We start from the raw sequence: 22,608 nt of genomic DNA, 5'->3' as shown, positions 1-22,608 counted from the left end.
TCCAATGCATTCATTACTCACTATTGATACGTTTGCGCCTGTATCCACTAGTATCCTTGCCTCTTTATCCTGTATGGTAGCAGATAACCAGCATTCCGCCTTCACATTCGCCTTAATGGCATGAAATTTTATTGGGAACGCCCGGCGGTGGCTCCAACATTCCCGTTTGAGTTTAACTCATTTCTGTTTCCAAAAACTTTCTTAGACCTGCATTCCTTGAATGTGTGACCTATTCTTTGACAATTAGTGCATTGAGGTTGTCTGCAGTTTTTTGCTATATGTCCCTGTCGATAGCACCTAAAACATCGTACTCCTGCTAAAATACATTTCGCTTCTCCTTGTATCTGGTGTCAATGTCTATTTCTTCGAAAGCCGTTGCCACAGATACAGCTTCTGCTAAATTTTTAGGGAACTCTGCCCTGACATGACGTGACGTTTCAGGAGGTAACCCACTTAAACATGTATCCAGAGCTCTATTTTCTGCCTCTTGTAAAATAACTTTATTTGCTTCATTATTAGTTGTCAACTGATAGGTGTTAATATTAACTTTTCTAATCCTATCTACAAAGCTTTCTAACGACTCGTTTTGCCTCTGAGTGATAGTGTTCAATTGTTCCCTATAAATCTACAGCTGTTCTGTTTTTGAAAACGTTTAAGTAATCATTTCTTCAATTCCTCAAATCTTGGAGCATTCCGTAATTCTTCATGTTATAATACGTGTGCTTTAGCCTCTCCTAGCAATCTTAACTTTGTCGATTGTAGGAGCTGTTCATCTGACCATGATCCTAACTTTGCAGCTGCTACTAAATCATCAAAAAAGGCTGTTATGTCCTCGCCAGGTTTACCTGAAAAAGGAGTTACCAAGGTTGCTGCTGAGGAATCTAGGGTGGGAGGGATTGAACGGGTTTGCCTAACCTCATTCAACTGTTTAAATAATGTATTATTATCATTTTTAAGCTGTGCTATCTGATTAACTAAACTCTGAATAGCTTCGTCAGTAGAAACCGCCTGTGGTGCTGACTGACTTTGTACGATTTCGTGTCATCATTTTACAAAAAAACTATTAGTTACACAATCTTACTACACTGAATTAAAAAGATGTTTAAATATTTTTGAAAAACTCTTAAAATTATAGGGGGAGAATACACTTCTAAATAAAGAAAATATTGCGACTGCTATGCGAACCTCTAACCTTTCACACATTAAACAATACTAACTGTGGACCTGTAGTGACTGTCATTCACACCTCATTTTGAGCCAAGGGTTTTTTCTCTGACACCAAATGTAACAATTCTGATACTAAATGTAACTGGTGGTGGTGGTGGTTAGTGTTTAACGTCCCATCGACAACGTGGTCATTAGAGACGGATAAATGTAACTGGGTTTTCTCTTTTGATGCTAGTCAGTTGTCAGGATGAGCATTGCTGCAAAGGGCATTTGATTCTAAGCATTATGTCAGCGTGAAAATACTAAATAAATTAATTTTTCCCTCTTAACAACATGTGGTCAGGGTGGGTTCTTCCTTGGCTCGGGTATGAGGTAGAATGAAACAGCATTTTACATAAGATAACTTTTATTACAAGTTTCGTACAACTGTTTCCTTACTCGATGTTCTGGCTCGGAGAACGGCAGCTGTGTCGTTTGCGAAGCCTTCTGCTGCGGCAGCGTCGGCGTCTGATTACGCGTGGCTGTGTGTATCTCGTGTCGCCGTCTCGCCCAGCTGACTGGAGACGCACATCGCGAGGTGGCCCGTTTAATTATTGCGAGCGAAGTCGTGTATCGGATGGTGATACCTTGGATGTGGAGTTCTGGTTCACTTTGATTTCACTAATTTATTTACTTAAGTACCACTCAACAGTCCAGTGGGATGTCTTCCAATAATTGTGGCAACATATTTGTTAGGAACTGCCGACGCTTCTGGTTATTTGCAGTCTCAGAGACCAATGATGCTATTCTTGTAACACGTGTACCACACGTTGACAGACCAAGTTCGTTGGTTATCCAAATCTCTCAGGAACCGTGGATTTTCAAATGACATGTCGTGTGTAGCGCGAAAGCTGACTTGCCCATAGTTTTTAAACGATGCTTCATCCACATCACTTTGCAGTAATCAGAGACATTTTCTGAGAAACGTAATCGATTCATTGTCATGAAGGTGTCGATGGAGCGAAATATGGAGAGGCTCAAATGGCTCTGAGCACTATGGGACTCAACTGCTGTGGTCATCAGTCCCCTAGAACTTAGAACTACTTAAACCTAACTAACCTAAGGACATGACACACATCCATGCCCGAGGCAGGATTCGAACCTGCGACCGTAGCAGTCGCACGGTTCCGGACTGCGCGCTTTAGAACCGCGACACCACCGTGGCCGGCAATGTGGAGAGGATGAAATGCGTTGGAATGTATAATTCGCAGAATACTCCTTTGGCTGATAACCTTCACCCACTCAAACTGTCTTGTAGTGGCATGTGGACTGAGTTTTAGCGCTACTAAAATGTTAGTTGCACTTCTCTCGTCAGTTACTGTCATAATTTGTTGGAGTGTTTTATCCTTTGTCGCGTTCAGCCCCTTCGCACGTTTTTGTAACTTTTACGAAGATAGACCGTCAAGGCTGGCTCGATCAGCATATCGTCCGACTTAACACCTCAGCGCTGTTCTAAAAGTTTGCAGACATCCGCCATAAACGAAAACCACATCCAGTTTTTCGAGTGTCGTGTACGTTGTAAATGTCTAAATACCTTCCTGGGCATGTTGTCTGGTTATTACAGCTGCAAAGCACAGAACGACGTACGTAAACCACAAAGGAAAATACACAAACCACACCTGAGTTACGTTTTAGTTTGCTCACATTTGGCACAGCATGGCAGGTGTCTGTGGTTTCTCTTCTCCTCACGGCGCCACAATGAATTGTGGCGCCATTCTTCTGCCACTATGTCTTTAAGTTCCACACATTATGAAGTCCATTTCTAAGGTTCTTTTTAATGTCACCAAATAAGTGTAGAATTCCATGATAAACAGTGTCATAATTCAGTAGTTATAAACGTTAAAAGTTACTTGTGTATGTCAGAAAATTCTGCACATTTTCCGACAGCGCTCAACGAAAGCCCTACTTTGATATGTATACTGGATGTCGACAAGAAAAATGAAGCAGCAAGAAGGAGAAGAGGAAGCGGAATGAAACTTGGCGTGTAGAGTGTGTATGAGATGTTATTTCGCGGATTAAAAATCGAGGCACGTTTTTAAAGAACTTGACAGTATGAGCCCACTTACCAATATGACGCTGCATCCGCTCTGGCCTTCATGAAAAAAACTGAAATTTGTGGTAAGGTCTTATGGGACCAAACTGCTGAGGTCATCGGTCCCTAAGCCTATACACTAATTAATCTTACTTAAAGTAACTTAAACTATGGACAACACACACACACAGGCCCGAGGGAGAACTCGAACCTCCGACGGGCGGACAATGCGCCCTAGACCGCGAGGGCAGGCCGGCATGCATGCACAGATACAGTTGGGAAGAGTGTCACAAAGCCGTTGTGTCCTCTCCTGAGGCAAGCTGGCCCACAACTGTCGTAACTGGTCCTCGATATCATGGACTCTGGGACTGGGAAGGAGTTGACGTCCGATCGGATCCCACAGATTCGGGGTCTTGCTGGCCACTGGAGTACCATAACATCGCGCAGACACTTCATAAAGACACGGACCATATGTGGATGAGCATCGTCCTGTTGAAAAGTGGTACGACGATACTGTCGAATGAGGAGGAACACACGAGGACGTAAGACGTCCGTGACGTACCGTTGTGCCGCCAGAGTTCCCTCACTCACTCTTAGCCGTGAGCTGCAGTCATACACGATGGCTTCCCGCACCATGACGCTAGGAATAACATCACTATACCTCCCGGAAACATTAGGAGGATGAGACCTCTATTCAGGTCGCCACCGTACGCATCGATGAGGGTCATCCGGTATAGTGTAGAACCTCGATTCAGCGGTGGACACAGTGCGGCGTCATTCATTAGCAGCTCATGCTTCCCGATCACGGCTCCTCCAGATTCAGCCATTTGTGTTGTAGAATAAACGGCATCCAACTCGGGGACGGCAACTGCGTAGTCCGGATGCTGCTAGCTTTTGACCAATGGCGCGGCAGCACGCAGAATGTTACAGTGCGTCCATTACTTGTTCTCGCGTGGTAGACGCTGATGTGAAGGAGTTATTATATTTTCGTGCAAAATATAACGATCTTCCCTTACGTTTGTCAGACGTAGTGATCCGTAACGGGGCCACGTATGTGCCTGTCCTCACGTTCCCATCCAGTCCTGCGTCGGACCAGTGACACATACGAATGCAGCGAAAATCTGAACATTACACGATCCGACTAATCGGCCAAACGGAAGCTTCTTTCAAACTCCTTCGGTCCTGATAACGCTGTCTCGCCCGAATACGCAGCGTCTCCATGTCCGTCACAGTCATCACTCAACATCTGACGCTGTTCACGCCCCTTATAAACCCTGCAGGACCCGGTAACAACACCAAACGCGAAAACAGTAATGCACTCTGGTGGTGGTCGCAGAGAATTGCACCTCTATAATCTTTTACTTACCCGCCGAAGGTGCGTACGTGTACGAGGTTACTTTGACATCTGACCGTGTCTTCTTGGTGATTCACTTTTTTTTTATCAGGCTGTGTATTTTGGTAGGCATACTTAGTTTTTCACCTTCTATGGCTGTGGAACTGATTAAGAAGTGGACATTGACTCTCGATGGACTTCGTCATGTATTCTGTCGATGCTTCTACAGCAATCTATTCAGTACACTTCTTTCAGTGATTCAAGTGTATTTTGTCTTGTGTTCAACAAATTGTGTTACGTACACACCACAACAGCAAATTCCGCTCCAAAAATATCAAAGGGATGTGTTCTTTGAACAATGCAGTGCCCACGTACACCTTTCTGTAAGGGTTAGTCAAACAAAAATCAGACGCGTAGAAAAAAGTAAGTAAACTGTTTATTATTTCAAAAATATTTGACGTAACTGTTAATGCATTTACCCTCTATGAGATAAGTGGACTTGTCCACATGTTGCCAATGTTGTTTCGAATAACCTGCAGAAGTTTCGCTGGGAGGATCTTACACATCCCTCACATTTTCCCGATCCCTCCCGATGAGATTTCCGTACTTTTGGAGTTCTGAAGAAAGACATTCGTGGCCGTCGATATACGTCAGACAAAGAGGTGCACGTCTGCGTACGTACTCGTACATGGTTCCATAGGCAACCACAAACTTTTTCCATAAAGGTTCTAAACGACTTATCTCACAGTGGGATAAATGTACTAACAATGGGTCAAATGGCTCTGAGCACTATTGGACTTAACATCTGAGGTCATCAGTCCCCTAGTACTTAGAACTACTTAAACCTAACTAACCTAAGGACATCACACACATCCAAGACCGAGGCAGGATTCGAACCTGCGACCGTAGTGGTTTCGCGATTCCAGACTGAAGCGCCTAGAACCGCTCGGCCACACCGGCCGACAAATATACTAACAGTTATGCCTATTACTTTTGAAGCAATAAACAGTTTCCTTACATTTCTTCCACCCATCTCGTTTTCATTTGACTGCCTCTTATATATCCACACCATCTGAGTACCAGCATTGCCCAGATATGTATTTATTCGAATCTTTTATTAGTCCATCTCCCCTTTTCCCCTTTCACTGTCAAACTACGCCTCCGCCTCCCTCCTCGCTGTCCATTTCTTCCTCCCCCCTCACTCTCTCTCCACCTCCTCCACCCACCACTCAAAGTCCATCTCCTCCTTCCCCTCTGTCTCTCCCTTACCCTCCGTAAGTCCATATTCTCCTCCCCTCTCTTTGTCCATCTCCTCTTCCCACTTCTCTTTATCCAGCACCTCATCACACCCTCTCTATCAATCTCCTTCCCACTCTCTCTGTCCATCTCGTCCCCTTCTCCCCCCCTCTCACTGTGCAGCACCTCCTCACCCTCTCTCTGTCAATCTCTTTCTTCCCCTGTCTTTCTCCATTTGCTCCTCCACCTTCTGCCCATCTGCTCCTTCCCTCCAAGTCCATCTCCTCCTCACCCCCCTAAATACATCTTCTCTTCTCCTATCGCCTTCTCACCCCCTCTAAGACCATCTCCTCTTCCTTCCTCTCTCTGTTCGACTCCTCCTCCCCCCCTCCTTACCCTCTCCAAGTCTATCTACTCCTTCCTCTCTCTCTGTCCATCTCTTCCTCCCCCTCTCTGTGTTCATCTCCTTCCCCTCTCTTTGTCCATCTGCTTCTCCCCACTCTCTCTATCCAAGTCCTCCAGTTTCCTTTCTCTGTCCATCTCCTCCTCTCCTCTCTCTCTATCCAGTTCCCCCTCATCATTTTCTGTCCATTTACCCTTCCCCCTCTCCTGTTGAATTCCTCCTCCCCGCTATCTGTGTCCATCCCCTTCTGCCACCTCTCTTTCTCTCCATCTCCTCCTCCCCGGTTCTGACTCCACGTTATCACCCCCACGCGAATAGCAGATTGCTGGTTCTTACCGCTACATTATATCTTTCCACATACTAAGTAATATGTGTAGCAATGTTGGTTGACCTCGATCCAAGGGCCTGAGGCGATTTTTTTTTCTCGTGACTTTGCCTGCATACGCTCGTGTCACATACAGGGTGATTCAGGTTACCCTACCGATGTCGTTTTATTCAACCCGAAATATTATATCTAGCCTTCATAAACCACACGTGAGATTTTGGTATTCTCTCGTTCACTATGGGCAAACTATTAGTCCTACACAAAAATGAATGCCACCTTTTCTTAGAAAATTTAATGTAGTTAAATTTTGTACTTGGATAAGGTATTGCTGGAGGGAGTAGTTTTCGAGTTATTCAAGAAAGATGTATAAAAGTGACCTTCAAACGCACCCTCACTTCCACACTCAGCCCCCACGAGTCAGGATTCGTAGCATGTTGTTCATCGCATTCCCTTCTACCCCTGTATAAACATTTTCGGCTGCACGAATTATTTCACATATTCGACCTCTTTTGGTTTTCATTGACTGCCCTTATTACTCCACCGGCTCAGTCGAGCACTTACAAAATGTAAAACTGACGCTTGTGTAACTTTTACCTAACAATTTCGTGAATTTTAACGCAGTTCTTTGTTCATGATGTCGTATCTCTTCAACGATGCACCGTACAATGATATAATCTTCGAGTTACATCCAGTGGTATATGTAGATGCCGGTTGCTTAATCTGTTGCGAACAGAGTTGGTAGGAAAGATGTAATACATTAAAACGTCAAGCACGATGCGGCAGTTTTTCACGCATCTCAGTATTTACAGCTTCATATCTCCTGAGCTACGTGTCATACAACGACATGTTTTTGCACGTACTTTCAATGGTATATGTAAATACAGTCAGCAACATGTGTTGCAAGTAGAGTTAATGGTAAGGGATTAACAAATTAAAAGGTCACGGCTGAGGTGACAGTGTTATTGCATAAGGAGCGAAAATGTAGAAAGAGATAAACTTTTTATCTTTCATCATTTTGTGGATGGTGCCAGCGAGAAAAAGACTCGTAAAGGCTTAAATTATGAGTAAAGTTTGTTGGAAGTCACTAAGTGTTCTCATTGATATATACACGATGGTGATAATTAAACTTTCGTTACTTGAGCAACTATTTACCGCGTGAGTACCCAACCTATAGGCATGATGTTCAGATCGTGCGCTGCAGGATTTGCGTTATTAGTAGTGTTAGTGTCATGTCTTACGGTTAAGCACCGGTACCGGTACGCCGGCGTAGGATTAAAACCCAAGCATGTAAGTGCATTACAGTTGCAGAGGTTCATTTTGACGTCTTCCGCTCCATTATAATGGTGGTAAACGAGCATTTAGGCAGACAACTTTGTCGCATTAACTGATTTCACCTAGGACTGAATCTTTTTAGGGTTTTTTGAAAAAACATCTTTGGAATTCATTGTACGCTTCTCGCATAGCTGTCCTATATCGCATGGCTACAAGTCTGCTGCAAATCTAAGAGTAGGACGTCACTTCGATATCCTGGGCATTAATTTCACTTCTTATTTATTGGAGGAGTTACTCATCTGTCCTCACGAAACTTAGTGGGTCTGTTTCCAGATCTTTCCACCTCAGTAAAGTCGCAGTGATCAGTTAGAAGATCTGTTTTTGCAGCCAGTAACACACACTACTACACCACACTGAACAATGTGTACCGGTACTAACGTAGTAGTGTTTCTTGCGTAGTACGATTCTCTTAAACAGTGGTGGTTACATTCATAATCTTCTCTTTATTGTAGTTATAGATTAAAAGTGTGTGCCGGACTGAGGCTCGAACCTCGAACCTTGCCTTTCCCGGGCAGTGCTCCTACCTACAGAGGATTCCAAGCACACATCTTCGCTTCTCCCAGTCACTTTTTAATCTGCCAGTCCGTCTTTAATCTGTCAGAAAGTTTCAAAAAGCGCACTCTCCATAGCAGAATGAAACATTCATTCAAAATATTAATGTTTGGTTGCTGAGTAATAGCTTCGCGAAACGTTCGACCGCTTCTCTCGCTGCATACCGCCTTATTTCATCTGTCGCCATTTTACTCGCTACACCGCAAACCCCTCGACTTCTGCTGCCCGCTTCGGGCAGAGTTTCGTATCTGGGAGAGTATTATGTTCGTTCGCGCTGTCCTCGCAGCTTTTGTTTCTGGTTTTGCTCGCTATTGTGCGAAGGCAGTGAACGGAAAGATGCGTCTCGCTGGAGCGCCGCTCGATTGTTGGCGCCAGAGACAGGAGTGCGCATGCGCGGCTGGTTCGTGCCTGGGCTGCGGTGCGGTTGCGGCTGCCTTGTGCGCACGCAGTTGGTAACAGACGTTCGCACTGGCACGGCTCGACATGGCGTTCTTCGGCTCCCTCATGAGGGAGTTCCTCGATGATCCCTTCTTCAAGTGAGTCAGGCGGCACGGCTTTCACACTGAAGCACGAAAACTGCTCCTCGCCTATCGTGTTTTAAACCGCACGTATTTGAAGAGAGCGCCAGAGCCAACCATGCTGATAACTATGTAGCGCGCCACGTCACAGTTCTTTGACCGCTGTCTGTTCGACCGGCTAGACGACTGCTTATATAAATCTCTGATTTCTTGCAAATAGTATTACACTCTCTGTATTAGCGCTCAACTATGACAATTCAGATTGCTAACTTATGTTATAAATTTCTCTTGCGAACAGCATCTAAAATATGCTGTTTCGTTTCTCATAAATCAGTAATACGTGAGTTTTGTATCTTCGAATTGTTCTAACTTATAGCCTATCTTGTGTTTTCTTTCCACTGCCTTAATAGCTAATTTACTGCTCTACCAGATGAGGTTTTTGTCGAACTGGAATCCGTATGATCCCGTCACGCGCAGCGATCGTTGAATATAGATAATGGAGAAAAGAGCAGTAATCGAAAGCGAAATCCGTCGTTTCATTACAGCAGATGTAGATTTCAACTATTACGTAGTCATCTTCAGTGGACATAACAACAGATGACATTAGTGGACTAATGTCACCTATTGTTACATACTCTAAAGAAGATTTTGTTATAGTTGAAATCTTGATCACCTGTAATAAAACGACGGATTCCGCGAACGATTGATGCTCTTTTGTCCACTGTCTAGAGGTTCTTATATTTCAACAGACGTTTTACGCGTTGAATCATTTTACTCCAATTCATCCTCTTCGATTCTCTCTCTCTCTCTCTCTCTCTCTCTTTCTCTGTGTGTGTATGTGTGTGTCTGTCTGTATGTGATAGGTGAGAGAGAGAGAGAGAGAGAGAGAGAGAGAGAGAGAGAGAGAGAGAGAGAGAGAGAGAGATAAGAGTCTATGTGAACAACTTCAACCACATTACACAAGATAAAATTCGTATTAGGCTGCTACTAAGCTGTGTCAAACTGCAACTGAGTTATTAACTTTCCTATTTCGCTTTTGTTCTCTGTTTCATTTAAAATATAACATAAATATCTTTTTCACTTGAGAAGATCACCTGCGACCTTCATCTAACCCGTATCGATACCAACAAAACAAAGAGAACTATCATCTTTTTACTTGTACGTGTTTAAACTCAAATTATGACACAATAATTCATTGCTTCAATGTTGGCAAGAACGAGCAATGCGCATGGTGCTAGTTGAAGCGCAACAATGTTTCTAGAGAATATTTCAGTAGGTTTAAGATGGTTATACAGCAATTATCGTACATCAAATGATGAGATTTCTTAAAGAAAAATTTAGCGATTTTGAATTAATCATTTATTCTTTTTTTAATTTTAGCTCCAACCTCCTATGAAGTTTTTCATTAACTTCTCATTTTATGACTTAATTTACATATGTTTTCTATCCTTTTTACGTCATTTTATCGATGTTTTCAGGTCATTTTAGTATTACTTTTCCAGGTATTTTAGATCATAAGAATTCGGGGCTGCGGTTACAGGCCCTTTGTCATATTCTTGAACTAAATGAATTCTTACTAGGGGAGCTGGCACCGCCTTGTGGGTACCCCTGGTGGCTTGTCGCCGGTTGGGCTGGCACTTGCTACCGTATGGTCTCTGCAGCCGTCACACAACAGCTCTTCATCACTCTTGTGGCGCTTTTTTCATTATACTGACAGCACGATGACAAGCACTGTGGAAGGCTTGTATTTTTATACCTTGTCCTGGCGCCATAATTCTGTGTGAATTGCTACCTCGGATGCTGCCAGCACTCGTATTTCACTCTAGTGCTAGGTAACCAATCATTCTTGCCATTTCCGTGTTTGTCAGCCGTCCAAGTAACCGTTCACTTAGTAGTTTCTTATCGTCTTTCAGCAAGATGCAATATACGTGCGCTGGTCGGAAAGCGTGCCACTCAGCGAGTTGAGTACCTGACCCTCTCACTAGTGACCCGGCTGGAAAGCAGCTGACTTGCTTCCAATAAGATACACATCTGTCTCGCCTCACCGTTGCCTGGTTGCGTCTATTGATCCAGCGGTGTCATTGTACCGCGCTATATTTGCATCACTGAGACCGGAGAGTCTTGCGACTACGGTATTGACAAAAACTGCGGCGAGAAGCAAGATAAGTTAGCGTGGGTGACGATACCTGCCACCAGTCTTGTCTCATGTACTCCAACATGTTTCCTTCTTCAGTCACTTTTATTCCGGTCTTATAATACAATGGCACGTTGCCTTTAGGCAGTACGCTGGTCTTCTTCGGTGCCTATAGTCACTTAATTCTCTTCCGTTTATGCTGATCTGTCTGCGAATTCTCTAAACCTTGTTCTGTGAGTTTACGAGTTTTAACGTGCCTTTGCAACTGAAGATCGGTAACAGCTCCGTATACACCGAATGAGTTGTAAGAAACTGGCGAGAAACAACGCGCCGACTGGCCGGTGTATCGTTCCACCGATCGTTAATCCAGGCCACATATTAAATCCGTGCACGACAGTACGTATTAATTAATTACCGACTGCTATCGGATACCTAATGGAGAGGTACTGGATTGAATGGCGGCGAAAATAAATTTATGACACTACTAGACTAAAAGATGGGGTCGATTGATAGGACCCATCTGAAGGCTTCAAGGAGTCATTAATTTGGGGTTTTTTTTGGGGGGGGGGGCGGGGGTTTGGGAGTGGTATCCCTACGGTGAGAAAGTTTAAAATGGTTGATGTTGCAGCAGTCACGCAGAGATGGAGAGACTCGCACTGGATAGACTGTCGTGGAGAGTTGCGTCAGACCATTCTTTGGAGTGAAGACCACACCAATAGTAACAGTAATTGCTCAAAGTACACTTCGTTTTGGTTTCGAAAAACGGTGCTTCTTACGTGGAGTGTGGCACAGCCGGCCGGTGTGGCCGAGCGGTTCTAGGCACTTCAGTCTGGAACCACGCGACCGCTCCGGTCGCAGGTTCGAATACTGCCTCGGGTATGATTGTGTGTGCTGTCCTTATGTTAGGTTATGTTTAAATAGTTCTAAGTTCTAGGGGACTGACGACCTCTGATGTTAAGTCCCATAGTGCTCAGAGCCATGTGAACCAATTGAGTGTGGGACAAACACGTAGCTTTCCAGAACCTGATGTGTCGCATTACACTCCGTCGACTTCTAGGCGGATACCTTTCAAGCATCTACTAAAGAGACAGTACTCAAATAATTTTAGTGCTTCCTTCGCAATTTCGTTGGCAAGGTAGGTAAAAAACATAAATTCGATGCTGGTTTCTATAATTAGATATCTAACTGCATTGTAACAGGAATCGAACAAGCATACTGTTTATGAAAAAGGTGTTTTTAAAAGCATAGTAATTTACGGTATATCTTTTGTGGCACATGTAATACAGATATGTTGCTCGAAACATCAAAATCTGCATATTTATTTAGACTGCAATCGTAACTGACAAGAAATATTTTAGTAGTCACATAACTGTACTCCGTACTGTAGACGGACATTCTTAGTGTACATTGGGTCGCAGAACTGTGATGGAAAATTGTAGGCACTTCTCCAGAGTGCACCAGTGCTATTATATGGAAATATAATCTGCATGTACACTACTGGCCATTAAAATTACTACACCACGAAAATGACGTGCTACATATGCCAAATTTAACCGACAGGAAGAAGATGCTGTGATATGCAAATGATAAGCTTTTCAGAGCATTCACACAAGGTTGGCACCGGTGGCGACACCTACAACTTGCTGACATGAGGAAATTTTCCAACCGATTTCTCATACACAAAGAGCAGTTGACCGGCGTTTCCTGGTGAAATATTGTTCAGGAGGGTAATACGGAACGCCGTGCTGGATTCCAACGGCCTCGTATCACTAGCAGTCGAGATGACAGGCATCTTATCCGCATGGCTGTAACGGATCGTGCAGCCACGTCTCGATCCCTGAGTCAACAGATGGGGACGTTTGCAAGACAACAACCATTTGCACGAACAGTTCGACGACGTTTGCAGCAGCATGGACTATCAGCTCGGAGACCATGGCTGCGGTTATCCTTGACGCTGCATCACAGACAGGAGCGCCTGCGATGTTGTACTCAACGACGAACCTGGGTGCACGAATGGCAAAACGTAATTCTTTCGGATGAATCCAGGTTCTGTTTACAGCATCATGATGGTCGCATCTGTGTTTGGCGACATCGCGGTGAACGCACATTCGAAGCGTATATTCGTCATCGCCATCACCCGGCGTGATGGTATGGGATGCCTTTTGTTACACGTCTCGGTCACCTCATGTTCGCAGTGACGACACTTTGAACAGTGGACGCTACATTTCAGATGTGTTACGACCCGTGGCTCTACCCTTCATTCGATTCCTGCGAAACCCTACATTTCAGCAGGATAATGCACGACCTTTCTGGGTACAGAAAATGTTCGACTGCTGCCCTGGCCAGCACATTGACAAGTGCCATTGCCAGCGCACTGCTGACGAGTACCAGTCTCTTTCTCTTAAATTGATCATTGCGGATGTGAAAACATTTCATCAGGAAATAGCAAACCCGGTGAGAGAGAATCTCTGAATATTAGGTGTCAACTACCAGACTGTTCGCAACCAACTTCCAGAGCTCACGTCTTTCGTAGAAAGCAGTCACCCCCACATTACGATATGATCTGAGAGTTCGTGGAAATCTGGAGTACAGAGTAGGGAAATTTTCGAGCAACGTATGTCAGAACGATAGATTAGGCTTCTTAGGAGGAGGAGTGTTTATAGCGATAAGCAGATGGCCCGCCGGGGTGGCCGAGCGGTTCTAGGCGCTACAGTCTGGAACCGCGCTACCGCTACGGTCGCAGGTTCGAATCCTACCTCGGGCATGGATGTGTGTGATGTCCTTAGGTTAGTTAGCTTTAAATAGTTCTAAGTCTATGGGACTGATGGCCTCAGATGTTCAGTCCCATAGTGCTCAGAGCCATTTTCTCCTCTTCGTAATCCCACGTGGCCATCCAGAGCCCAGTCTTCTGGCGACCGTACATTCTCGGGACCACCAGCACCAGCAGTTATGTACAGTGGCTAAACATTATGACGTTCCTACAGGAGAACGAGCTGCTCTCAGAGACTCAGCGCTGATTCAAGAAAAGCGACCCGCGTGAAACACAGCTTGATTTATTCATATAAGAAATTTTGCAAACAGTAGATTCTATGTTTCTAGATTTCCGGTAGCCGTTCGACACTGATGAAATCGTCGACTACTGACTAAGGCCGAGACACGGTGATACTGCGTAGTCTCGCAGATTTGTGGTTGCCTCGACGACTGTTTAATTTATACAACCCAGTCCGTTATTGTACTGGACGAGGAATGTTCCTCACAAACGAAAGTGATACCTGGTGTGTCCCAAGAAGGACCTCTGCTGCTCTCTATATACATCAATGATTTATCGGGTAGTTTCAGCTGTACTCTAAGATTGTTCGCTTTACGATGCTGTCGCCTACAGAAAAGTATCGTCGTTTGGCGATCTTAAAGAAATGAACGAAGACTTGAACAAATTTCAACTTATTAATGATAGGTCCTCTTAAACGTCGATAAATGCAAGATAATGCACAGAACAAAGAGAAACAACCCTATACTACCCAGTTAGGGGATTAGCGGTAAACGCCTTGCGCACGTCACGTAGTATAAACATTTAGTTATGTGAAATAGGACGATAACGCATAATCAGAGTTACAAAGGCGAGTGGAAGATGTAGATTTGTTGGAAGTGCTCTGGAGAAACGAAATGCATCTGTAAAGAGATTGGCGTACAAGATGCTGGAGCGACCACTTTAGTTTGTTCCAGTGTTTGCAGCCATTATCAAGTAGGCTTGACAGTAGACATCCACATCTATGTACATGTTCCTCAAGCAACCTTGCGGTGCATGGTGGAGGGCACCTCATACCACTAATAGTAATTTTCTTTCCTGTTCCACTCGCAAATAGATCGAGGGAAAAACGACTGTCTATAAGCCTCCGTACGAGCACTAATTTGTATCTTATGATCGTGGTCCTCGCGCGAAATGTACGTTGGTGGCAGTAGAATCGTTCTGCAGTCAGAATCAACTGTGCGTTCTCTAAGTTTCCTCAATAGTACCTCGCAAAAAGAACGTCGTCTTCCCTACCTAATTTCAGTTCTCGAAGCGTCTCCGTAATACTTGTTTGCTGATCGAACCTGTCGGTAATGAATCTAGCAGCACGCCATTGAACTGCGTCGATGTCTTCCTTAAGTCCGACCTGGTGGGGATCCCAGACACTCGAGCAATACTGGCGTTCCATACACCGTCTGCTTTATAGACGAGCTACACTATCCCAAAATTCTCCCAATAAAACGAAGTCGACTATTCTGCTTTTCTGCTACCAACCTGACGTGCTCATTCCATTTCATATTGTTTTGGAACGTTACGCCTCTATATTTAATCGATGTGACTGTGTCAAGCAACACACCACTTACGCTGTATGCGAACGTCATAGGATTGTTTTTCCTACTCATCCGAATTAATTCCATTTTTCTCCATTTAGAGCAAGCTACCTGTCATCACACAAACTACGAATTGTATCTACGTCATACTTTATCCTCCTATAGTCACCCAACGACGACACCTCGTACACCACCGCGTCATCACCTAGCTGCTTCTCACTCCGTCCGTCAGATCATTTACTTATGTCTAGAATAAGAGCGGTCCTGTCACATTTCCCTGTGGCCCTCCTGACGATATCCTTGTCGCTGGTGAACACTCGCCATCGAGGACAACGTGCTGGTTTGTATTACTTAAGAAGTCTTCGAGCCACTGACAAGTCTGGGAACCTAATCCGTATGCTCGGACTTTGCCAACAGTCTACGTGGGGCACAGTGTCAAACGCTTTCCGGAAATCTAGGAGTATGGAATCTGTTTGTTGACCTACATCCATGATTCGCTGGATATCGCTTGAGAGAAGGACGAACTGAGTTTCACACTCATGCCGTCGATGAACGTACACTCTGTCAACTCAGCTTACTTTAATTTTTGTTAGTCCGAGCACCCTTTCACTATGATTCAGTTGCATAAGACGGAGTTTTTCTTACCTGCGTGATAAGGCCTAACTGGAGTACCCACTGAGGATAAATGACGCCAGATATTAACAATATGACCGAAGGAGTGCCAGTACACAGAATAGTATTATCGGTCTTTGTGAACTTGAGGCTTAACAAAAATCATGCGGCTGGATAGCTTTTTTACAATTTTACAATTTTCATGTTACAATCTTCGTTTCTTCAGACAAGCATACATGTCTGAAGGAACATACAATGCAAATTAAAATCAATATCACAAGCCTTGAAGGCCAAATCGACGATAATAACATTGATACCAATTCCTTGTAGTCTTGTTCTCCCAACTGAAAGCAACAGATAATGTGCGAGCATTAGGGTATACGAACAGTGTGGTATATGGTGACCTGGATTGGTCAGGGGCGCATGTATGAATAACCGGAGTGGATAAGGGGACCTCTCGCGGTAAGTGGGAAATCCCGGTTCGAGTCCCGGTTTCGCACAAATTTTCATATGTCAAGGTAGGTAGTATATCTATAGCTAAAACAGTGCGTGTAAAAGGATTCACAATCAGCGATGATTTCGTAATAAAATTTAAGCTATAATTTCGTTTTAAATCAAATTTAAAATTATTTCTCCTGGACTACTCCTCTGTTCATTGACGAATTTCTACATAAAAACTGATAGTCAGTAAAAAAAGAAATGAAGCGTACTTGTATAAGTAAAACTAAAAGTAATAATGTGTTCATTAACGTTGGAAATGGAAATTTGTGGTAAGTTCTATGCGACCAAACTGCTGTGGTCATGGGTCCCTCAGCTTACTCAAAACTTAATCCAACTTAAACTAACTTACGCTAAGGACAACACAAACACACACACACACACACACACACACACACACACACACACACACACACACACACATGCTCGAAGGATGATTCGAACCTCCGGCGGGGCAGCCGCGCAGACCGTGACAAGGCGCCGTGGACCGCGGGGCTACCCCGCGTGGTCCATTAATGTTAACACTAATCATGTATAGATATCCTGTAAACAGACTCGTTCCATATAATTAGAATCGTTCAGCTGATCTATGGAATATTGAACTAACTAACAATCATTATTGTTCTGATCAAAGTATTTTTCAGAAAACAGGTACAGTTCCTTAACATTGTCTTTTAAGATATAAATGAAATTAAATACGATCGTAAATGCTTCATTAGGACCTTTCAGAGTTTACTTTAGTGATATGAGTGTAAAACAACTCCTTTTGTTTCAGGTAGTACATTCAGGATTCGTAAATGTGTAATTGCGTGTAGTGAAACTTTTTTATTTTTGTATGGGAATACTGGTGGTGAAGAGGGGGGCGGAGGGGGGGGAGGCGAAGAGGGAGAGGAGAAAGCGAATTTTGCACGTAATTAAATAGCAACACTGCAATATCATCACGTAATAAGAAAAGTTGTTCCAGATAGTGTGTTATGCAGTTGTAACTTTTTCCTCTGCGATTATGAATTCCTAGCTCATTCTGCACCAGTTTTCTTACTCTTTTACATAAATTTGAATTTCTCAGAACTCCAGTTTTCGTGGAAATATTTGGAAAAGTCATATTTGGCTTTTCCATATTGATGTGAAATTTTTTTGTGACTATATACTGTAACAGTTCCACACTGAGGTCAATACAGATTCATACCTTCGTAACATTATTTGAATAATGAGTGTTTCTCGTGGGCGAAGAATTTATAAATTAAGAAACAGTAGTACCAATAGCAATTGCTCTGCAACTGGAACCTAGAGTTAGTCTTCTAGAAGGGCACCCATATCGAGGGTACGGGGGCAAGGCGGGAAGGATCGCCACCCCTATCTCCCCATTCTGTATAGAAATATAATGAATTCAGGTGTTTTTCTTCAAAACAATGATTTTAAAAGTTGGTATTACTAAGGTTTTTAACAGGGTGGGAAATGTATCTTTTTATGGCTATTTACGAATCGCTATTATTCTTCCAAAATATGAAAAATACTTCGTGCTCCCAGGTCTAGCCCTTTCTTCTCTACAAACCATCATATGGGCGCCCTTGGTCTTCTACTCTGCTTTTGTGTTTTGTTCGCTATAAACGACTTCTAGAAACGAGAGAGCTTCTTTCTTGTAATATCATGAAAACCGATAAGTGATCACTTTAAACCTTCATGTATGATCCTCCCAGTGTAATATAGTGGTCGTAAATATATCTCATCACTTCGGAAAGGCCGCGCTGGATTAGCCGAGCGGTGAGGCGCTGCAGTCATGGACTGTGCGGCTGATCCCGGCGGAGGTTCGAGTCCTCCCTCGGGCATGGGTGTGTGTGTTTGTCCTTAGGATAATCCAGGTTAAGTAGTTTGTAAGCTTAGGGACTGATGACCTTAGCTGTTAAGTCCCATAAGATTTCACACACATTTGAACATTTTTTATTTGACTTCGGAAAGACATTCAGACTGGTAATTGCGGCAAATTCTTTCAACAAGGTGAAATGCTTGCTAGCACACGCGCTGAGTATTTTTGCCGTTAGTATCACTCATTACATTAATAATCTGCTTTTTGTGTTCCTTGAACATTTCAGAAAATAATACATTCGACATCTAACACAATGAAAGGTGAATGCACTCAAAGACAGAGATTAGGAAAAAAAATCAATTCGCCTAACAACATAGACTGACGTTCAAAACAACGCAACACCAGCAGATTATTAATGTACTGTAATGAAATTACGGGAATAAATATGTCTAGGTAACACATGTAAGTGATTAACACTGCAAGACCACAGGTTAATGTAAGCGCGAGATAAACCATTGCAAAATTAAAATTCTGGTAAATTAATAACTGGTGTAATTGCCAGAATGTTGAATGCAAGCATGCAAACTTGCATGCATGGTGCCGTACAGGTGCCGGACGTCAGTTTTTTCCATGAAATTCGATGCCTGTTGCACTTGGTCGGCCAGTACAGGGACGGTTAATGCTGTTTGTGGATAGCGCTGGAGTTGTCACCCGATGATGTCCCATATGTGCTCGATTGGAAATAGATCTGATGATCGAGCAGGCCAAGGCACCATGGCGACTTTTTCTACAGCGTGCTAGGTTACAACAGCGGTATGTGGGCGGGCGTTAACCTGTAAGGAAACACCCACTGGAATGCTATTCATGAATGGCAGCACAACAGGTCGTACTACCAGACTGACGTACAAATTTGCACTCAGTGTGCGTAGGACAACCACGAGAGCGCTCGAACCGTCATGCGAAATCGTACCCCACACCGTAACTCCAGCTGTAGGTGCAGTGTGTCCAGCACGCAGATAGCTTGTTTCCAGGCCCTCAACTGGTCTCTTTCTAGCCAACACACGGCCATCACTGGAACCGAAGCGGAACGTGCTTTTATCAGAAATCGTGACAGACCTCCACCCTGTCCTCCAGTGAGCTCTCGCTTGACACCATTGGAGCTGCAAACGGCGATGGTTTGGGGTCAGTGGAATGCATGCTACAATAGTCTGTTGTGTTCATGTGGTGCCGCTCTTGAACTAACCGATTTGTAGCAGTTGGTTGTGTTACTGTTGTGCCAACTACTGCTCAGATTGCTGCTGCAGATGCAGTACGATGTGCCAGAACCAAATGCCAAACATGATGGTCACTCCCCTTGGTAATTCCACGTGGCCACCATCACCAGCAGTCATCTATAGTGATTAAATTCCTGCCAAGGCCTTCTGGAATATCGCAGAAGGAACGCGCAGCATCTCGTAGCTGTATAACACCACCTAGTTCAAAATCAGTGGGGTGTTGATAATATCGTCTTTTTCGGCTTCAAGGCGTTCTTGACTAACATCACCTCAGCACGCCCAAACTCAAAGAAAACTTACGCTCACGACCGTTACAGCGAGTATTTAGAGCAAACCTGATGTGCAACCTCCTGTATATGTCACGCAACTCAAAAATGGCTCTAAGGACAATGGGACTTGACATCTGAGGTCATCAGTCCCCTAGACTTAGAACTACTTAAACCTAACTAACCTAAGGACATAGTACACATCCATTCCCGAGGCAGGATTCGAATCTGCGACCGTAGAGGCCACGCGGTTCTGGACTGAAGCGCCGAGAACAATTAGGCCACAGCGGCCGGCCATCATACAACTCCTTTTGGGTGTTGAGTTTTTTTTCCATCAGTGTATTACACAGATGCGTGGGTGAAAGCAGGTCAGCAAAATGAAACGTCCACCAACAGTCTAGTCCAGTTTGTCTCATTTTTACCTGTTTTCCAGCCAGTCCTTTCCTCTGGCCACGTTACGGAGCTATAATGGAGCGTAAAACGTCACATTAAATGTTTCCCGTTTTGTAGTTTGCTCTTCAGATCCACTAAATCCTGCATTACTCACTGTAATCGCATCGCCTTTCCCCAATAAAAGAAGATAAATCAAGGGTTAACAATATATTCACACACACACACACACACACACACACACACACACACACACATATATATATATATATATATATATATATATATATACTTTTACCAATATACAAATATATAGAGTACATATTGGTACGCACTGCCAAGATCACCATGTTTTCTAATTTCATTATCATCTTCTTCAAACCATTTAATGACATCAGGCCTCTCTTCAGACCTTTCAGTCGGCAATACTCTCTCAATACAGCACTGTAATTGCTGCCATTCACAGAAAACAGTTTCACTAGCAGTATACGGTCTCTCTTTTCGGTAGCCATACCGTTCACACACGTTACGGTTTTTAAAATAATATCCTGGATGCCGTACCGTCATATAAACAGTGCACAGCGCCATATTTGTACCTGGTGGCCAAAACTGGAACTAATTTTTTTCCAGCGTAAATTAGTTCCTCATTAACGCATGTCAAATCTACCAAGTTCCGCTACCAGACGATAATTACAGCTCACACTGGACCTCCGTGAGTGTAATTATAACCGCCAGGCATTTCGCGAGGCGACCCACTTTCACTGCCGCGTTGTCCATGGAGACAGCGGCGGGCCGAGAGCCGGCGGCAGCCAAGGCCACCCGAGGGCATATCGATTTTGGTACTGGGGAGCCAGCTTCCAGCGAAGACTGCGGCCACCGCGGCTGCGATTCGGCTGAGCGTTGTAGACCGACAAAAACAGTTGCAGCAGAACCCGCCTCTGATTCCTGTAAACGTCCTCTTTCTGACCTCCCACTCATGGTGTGAATGTATATGTTCTGAGTAAGAAATAAAACTGTCCTTCGATGACATACATTGTTTGTGACTAGAAGGCACCTACCATTCCTTGAAACACGACTTTCGATTGTGGGTGGAATACTGAGCTGAACAGGTGCTGGATTATATATCAGCGGTACAAATAAAAAATAAAAGTACAAATGAAAACTAGTTGCCTGTTTTGGCAAATGTAGATCATGAAAGGTCTGTAGCTGCTAATTTTTAACTGAAGACCTTGATCTTAGCTTCTTCTGTTCCAGAAAATATTTTGCCAAATAAAGGGTAATTCAACAGAACATAAACGAGAGCCGCATTATGTCCAAGATGAGCCCTGGGCAAGCCTGGGAAGGGATAGAAAAGTATCGTGTACAACCCACACTATATGCTCAACTTGAATGGCATTCGCATAGTGCATTCATTTAAATCATTCTCCAGTGGTTCCTAATTAGCAATGGAGGAACTTGTAGCACTGGATGGTATTCTATGTCCAGCAGTATGATTACGGTGCATGGAGAAGAATTTCCAGGTTATGGCAGGAATATGGGTGGTCCAGTGATATGACTACCTTGCACAAAACTGCATCATTCTTCATGACCTGGGTGGTTTGCTGTCGCATAATGGGAAAATTTGTACAGTTTCCTGTCAGATTTCATTGAGTTTGAGACATAGTAGTTCTCGAATATGAATCCCTAGATCATGTTACCGGACTTATAGTAAATTTTATAGTAGAACCCTAGGTATAGAGCCAAAATTTGTAATATCTGTGCAGTTTTGTCTGGCATGTAGCAAGGAGTATTTTGTGACTTACGGCAGATGCTGAATTTTCACAGTGTCAACTGTTAGGAGGAACTGTTTTCTTATTTGTGAGTAATTCTTTTGCGAGGAGGAAACTGTCTTAGAAACTAACTCCATTGATTGCAACGGTGCTGTACTGGAAGGAATGAACTGCCAACAACAATGAGTTTCCTGCTGCGAATTTGTAAGCCAAGGGACGACTATAGTTTACGCTTGAGCTAAGAAAATTGTTTAGCGAATATACTTAGTTTCTTTTTATTAGCAGTTGATACGAGTAACCCATAGGTTGGTATACGTGTAATAGTCGATTTCTCCCAGGTACGACTAAAACTTCTCCATATTGACTATTTAGGCAGTCAGTGAATTGGTTCTAGATATTACAGTGAGGTAGAATTCCGTCTTTTGTTTTGAAAATGAACAACAAAAAAGTTGTAGAGCACTTGCCCGTGAAAGGCAAAGGTTCCGATTTCGAGTTCCGATCTAGCCACAGAGTGAAAATTTCGTTCTAGAAAGAAAAAAGTGACTGGTTGCAGTAACTATGTTAATATTTAAAACTGTGATCCACA

General features: G+C 43.7%; 1 protein-coding gene across 3 annotated transcripts in view; it reads left to right on the top strand.

The window, feature by feature from the left end:
* LOC126297437 (katanin p60 ATPase-containing subunit A-like 1) overlaps positions 1–22,608 on the top strand; it is a 223,111-nt gene that overhangs the window by 70,559 nt on the left and 129,944 nt on the right. Inside the window, exon 1 of one of the 3 annotated variants that reach the window (XM_049988280.1) lies at positions 8,866–8,955. The exons of 1 other annotated variant lie outside the window; for it this stretch is intronic. In XM_049988280.1, coding sequence (XP_049844237.1) covers positions 8,903–8,955 — 53 coding nt within the window. In that variant the 5' untranslated portion in view covers positions 8,866–8,902. Of the gene's footprint in view, positions 1–8,865; positions 8,956–22,608 lie in introns of those variants that run through there. One more of the 3 variants, XM_049988281.1, reaches the window with a different exon arrangement.

This window comes from Schistocerca gregaria, chromosome X (genome assembly GCF_023897955.1).
Source record: "Schistocerca gregaria isolate iqSchGreg1 chromosome X, iqSchGreg1.2, whole genome shotgun sequence".
NCBI classification, from domain to species: Eukaryota; Metazoa; Arthropoda; class Insecta; order Orthoptera; family Acrididae; genus Schistocerca; species Schistocerca gregaria.
This window is presented reverse-complemented; position numbering and strand designations above follow the sequence as displayed.